General features: G+C 38.3%; 1 protein-coding gene across 1 annotated transcript in view; it reads right to left on the reverse strand.

Annotated features, from left to right (window-relative positions):
• Window positions 1-3,827: 3,827 nt before the first annotated feature.
• Window positions 3,828-4,072, reverse strand: part of LOC116085212 (olfactory receptor 11H4-like) — a 980-nt gene continuing 735 nt past the window's right edge. The window contains exon 2 of the mRNA XM_031362644.1: window positions 3,828-4,064. Coding sequence (XP_031218504.1) covers window positions 3,828-4,064 — 237 coding nt within the window. The remainder of the gene's footprint in view (window positions 4,065-4,072) is intronic.

Here is a 4,072-nt window from a genome sequence, read left to right on the forward strand (position 1 = left end):
TGTCCTGGAATTCACTCTACAGACCAAGCTGGCCTCAAACTCAGAAATCAGTCTGCCTCTGCCTCCCAAGTGCTGGGATTAAAGACATGCGCCACCACTGCCCCGCCAAGTGTTTCATTCTTTTGTTGCTCTTGACCTCTCAAGATCTTAAGCAAGTGTGATAGCTGTGGAATTCCTGGTAGAGAGGGCTTCTGCAAGTCAATCACGGGCAGAAGAGAATAGAATTGAGCGAAGAGAATAGACTGAGAGAAGTTGAGAGAAAAGCCTGAAGTATCAAATTCACACCAATAGGATGGGTCCCTAGAAGTGATGGTGCATTAAGCGGGGGAGGGACTCCTCAAAGTATGCTGCAGTAGGACAGAGTATTCTGGAGAGACAAGGATGAAGTAACTAGCAGTTCCCTGGATCTGTACAGAGAGGTACAATCACCAGTGAATGGAGTCAAAAATGAGAAGGAACACCTGCAAGCAGGTTGCTACAGGGCTGAATCTGAGACAGGAGAGATAGTAAAAGATGAATATCTCCTACCTGAGTCTCAGCCAAGTGTTGCCACAAGGGTCCCTAGTAGAAAGCATTTCTGGGTATTATCAGCTGATGCAAAAGAATGATGGTGACCTAGAAGGGAAAATTGAGAGGATCCAAGGAAAAGAATTAAGTTGGGTCTGCAACAAGAGGCAGAATCCCCGGGGAATGAAGATAGCGTGGGAGGGACACATGTGAGAAGACTTCTACTGTATTGAAGGTGAGACAGAAGAAATCTCAGCTAAGGAGAAGAGTGAAAATCGTCTACTGAGACCCAGACCAGCATCCACTGGTAGTCTCTGATAGAAAATGTTTCTGGATATGAGGAACTAACACAATAGAATGCAGATGGCTAGTAGAAAAAAACTGAGCAAGTCCAAGGGAAGCTAAGCTGATTTCATGTCAGCCCTGATTTTTTGATGTAGGCATATAGACCTGTAAAGTTCCCTCTTAGTCCACATTTCATTCTATCCCACTAAGTAATATGTGAAGACCTATTAGAATAACCCCTGACTTCTCAATGGAGACTAAAGAACATGATGTAGTTCCATTTTTATTCTATTTTATGAAAGTTTTAATTTTCTTCTTTATTTCTTCAAGGACTCATTCATTGTTCAGCAGTATGTTTAATCTCTGTTGTATATGTTCCAGAATTTCTCTTGATCTGTAGACTTATGATCAGTCAGAATAAAAAGAATTATTTCATCTTTTTCTATATTAATTAGGCTTGTTTTATTACTTATTTTTCTATGGCTGAGATAAAGTGCTATGACCATGGCAACACGTAAAAATGAGTTTTAATTTGACTTATGGTTTTACAGGGTTAGAGTCTATGATGACAGTGCTAAGGCATAGTGGCAGGAATACTTAAGAGCTCACCTCACAAACCATCACCAAGAAGCAGGAAGCAAAATCACACTAGGAATGGCATGAGTCTTTAGAAACCTAAAGGCCACACTCACCCAGTGACATAACTTCTCCAAAAAGGCATCACCACCTAATCCTTCCCCAAAAGTTCTACCAACTACAGAAACAAATATTTAAACATAAAATTCTTTGGAATATCCTCATCAAATTCCTCTCCTTGGAACTCAAGGAACTATGCTGAAGAGGAGGCAAAAAGATGGTAAGAGCCAGAGGGGATGGATGACACCAAGAAAACAGTGTCTTCAAGACTCAACAATTGATATACATATGAGTTCACAACAACTATGGCAGCATGCACAAGGCCTGCATAGATTCAAGCCAGATGTAGTCCCAGTCCTAAGAGGGGGAAGTGGAGAGGGGCTTCAATTCCTAACCAATAAGCTATCTCCAATTGAAAACTGCATGCAAAGAAATTAGTTTTCTACAATGGAGTTTCACTGGGTATGTACTCTTAAGGTAGGCCCCATGCTTAGTAATAGGTGGCCAACACACACACACATACACACACACACACACACACACACACACACACACACACACACACGCACACACACACACACACAACGCTATGGTGGTTTTCTACAGGGGTTTTTTTTTGGTTTGGTTTTTTTGGTTTGGTTTGGTTTGGTTTGGTTTGGTTTGGTTTTTGTGCAGGTGGTGGGAGGTATTGGTTGGTTGGGTGGTTGGTTGGTTGGTTGGTTGGTTGGTTGGTTGGTTGGTTGGTTGGGTTTTTTGTTTGTCTTGCTGGTTGGTTGGTTGGTTGGTTGATTTTTTTAGGTTTGGGTTTGTATGGGTTTTTTTGTGTTTCATATTGCTTTATTTGAGCATTTTTATCTTGTTGGCCTTTTGCTTATATATTATGGCTTCATATTTTGTACTTTTAAGGGGTGTGTGTGTTTTTCTCATGCTTTTTCTTTTTTTATTTTATAATACTCTTTATTTGATTAAAGAATTTGCCTTTGTTGTGTACATTCCCTGTGTATTTTACAGGGTTACAAAATGTCTTTCATTTTAAATATTACCCCAAAAGTAATTTCAAAAAAAAGTCTTTGTGAAATTAAACATGACTTTAAAAATCATAAAAATCATTCAAAACAACTCTGAAATACAACTGGATTAATAAGATTGCTTGTCTATTTTACTACAGGACAGAATTCTTATACTAGTCCCCTTCCTCAGAAAACCTCGCATGAAAACCCTTGACTATTTTTTAGCCTTTTTTTTTTTTCTTATTTGTTTTCTAAAGAAACTGAGAAAGAAGTCATGGAGTTGAGTCAGTGGGAAGGTAAAGATGACCTGGGAGGAGCTAAGGAGGGGAACCATGATCAAAATATTTTATATAAATTTTCAATTAAAAAAAGAAAAGAAAAAATGAAAATGATAAAAATAGATGAAAATCCACATGATAGTATCAAATTATCATCTGCCTCCCACGGCTGGCTAACTTTTTCTATGGCCTTTGTGTATGGCATGAGAGCATGCTAACAGCACATTTTCATGCCATTTGCCTCTTTATTAAGGTCAAACTGATTAGAATTTTTTAAACTTTCTTTTGAAGAAGATGTTAATAATTACACCTTCCATATTGGAAATGGATTTTTAAATTATATCTCTAGTTAATCATGTTGAAAGAGTACATGCCACTGCACACAGGTGGAAGAAAAAGAACAACTTGTAAGAGTAGGTTTCTCCTATCCACTGCCTGGGCCCTGTGGATTGAAATCAGGTCATCAGGTTTGTACCAAGCCACTTTCTACTAAGCCTCTCACCAAACATGGAAATGGCTCTGGTAGAGGTTCTCTGAAGGTAAATCCAAATTCTTGTACAAAAGTTTCAGTTCTTTCTGCTTGTTTGTCTAGATTCTAAATCATGTCTCTTTCCAGTTCTAGAAATTGAAACAAATCTCTTTTATTTCCAGTAAGTGTAATGATTATGTGTGAACTAGAATGTTATTTTTAGCTCTCATCTTGCAAATACTAATATAAACATATCAATAAACAAAGTTGACTTCATTGTTCTGTCACAATGGTTGAGGAGGTGTACAATGAAAAACCATGACTACCTGAGTAGAAGATCATCTCACATAGGAATCAAGTTTTATTTAGGCTTTGAAAAATATCACTGGGTGTGGAAAATGAGGTCAAAGCCTGGCATTGTGGTACACAGCTATAATCCTAGTACTTGGAATATGAAGGCAGAAGAATCAGACCTTTTCAAGGTCATCCTTGGCTAGACAGTGAGTTTGATGCTAGCCAGTTTTGCATGGGACCCAATGTGAAAAATACAGCAAAGAGTAAAGATAACTGAATGAATTGAAACACATGATATGTGTCCAGTGTGTTCTTTATTAGAATATGTAAGTATGACACAGCTTTGATTCATATAGCTTTGACAATTCTCATTCCTAACAGAACATTTCTCAGAGCAAGTTTCATGTCCTTGTTACGAAGGCTATAAATCAGAGGATTAAAGAGAGGAGTCATTACAGAGTATACAAGTATAAGGATCTTCTGCATCAGAGTTGGAATGCCATATGTAGGACTCACATACATTACCATTACTGTCCCATAGAACAGTGACACGACCACTAAATGGGAACCACAGGTAGAAAAGGCCTTTCGCC

Source organism: Mastomys coucha, unplaced genomic scaffold, assembly GCF_008632895.1.
Source record: "Mastomys coucha isolate ucsf_1 unplaced genomic scaffold, UCSF_Mcou_1 pScaffold9, whole genome shotgun sequence".
Lineage (NCBI taxonomy): Eukaryota > Metazoa > Chordata > Mammalia > Rodentia > Muridae > Mastomys > Mastomys coucha.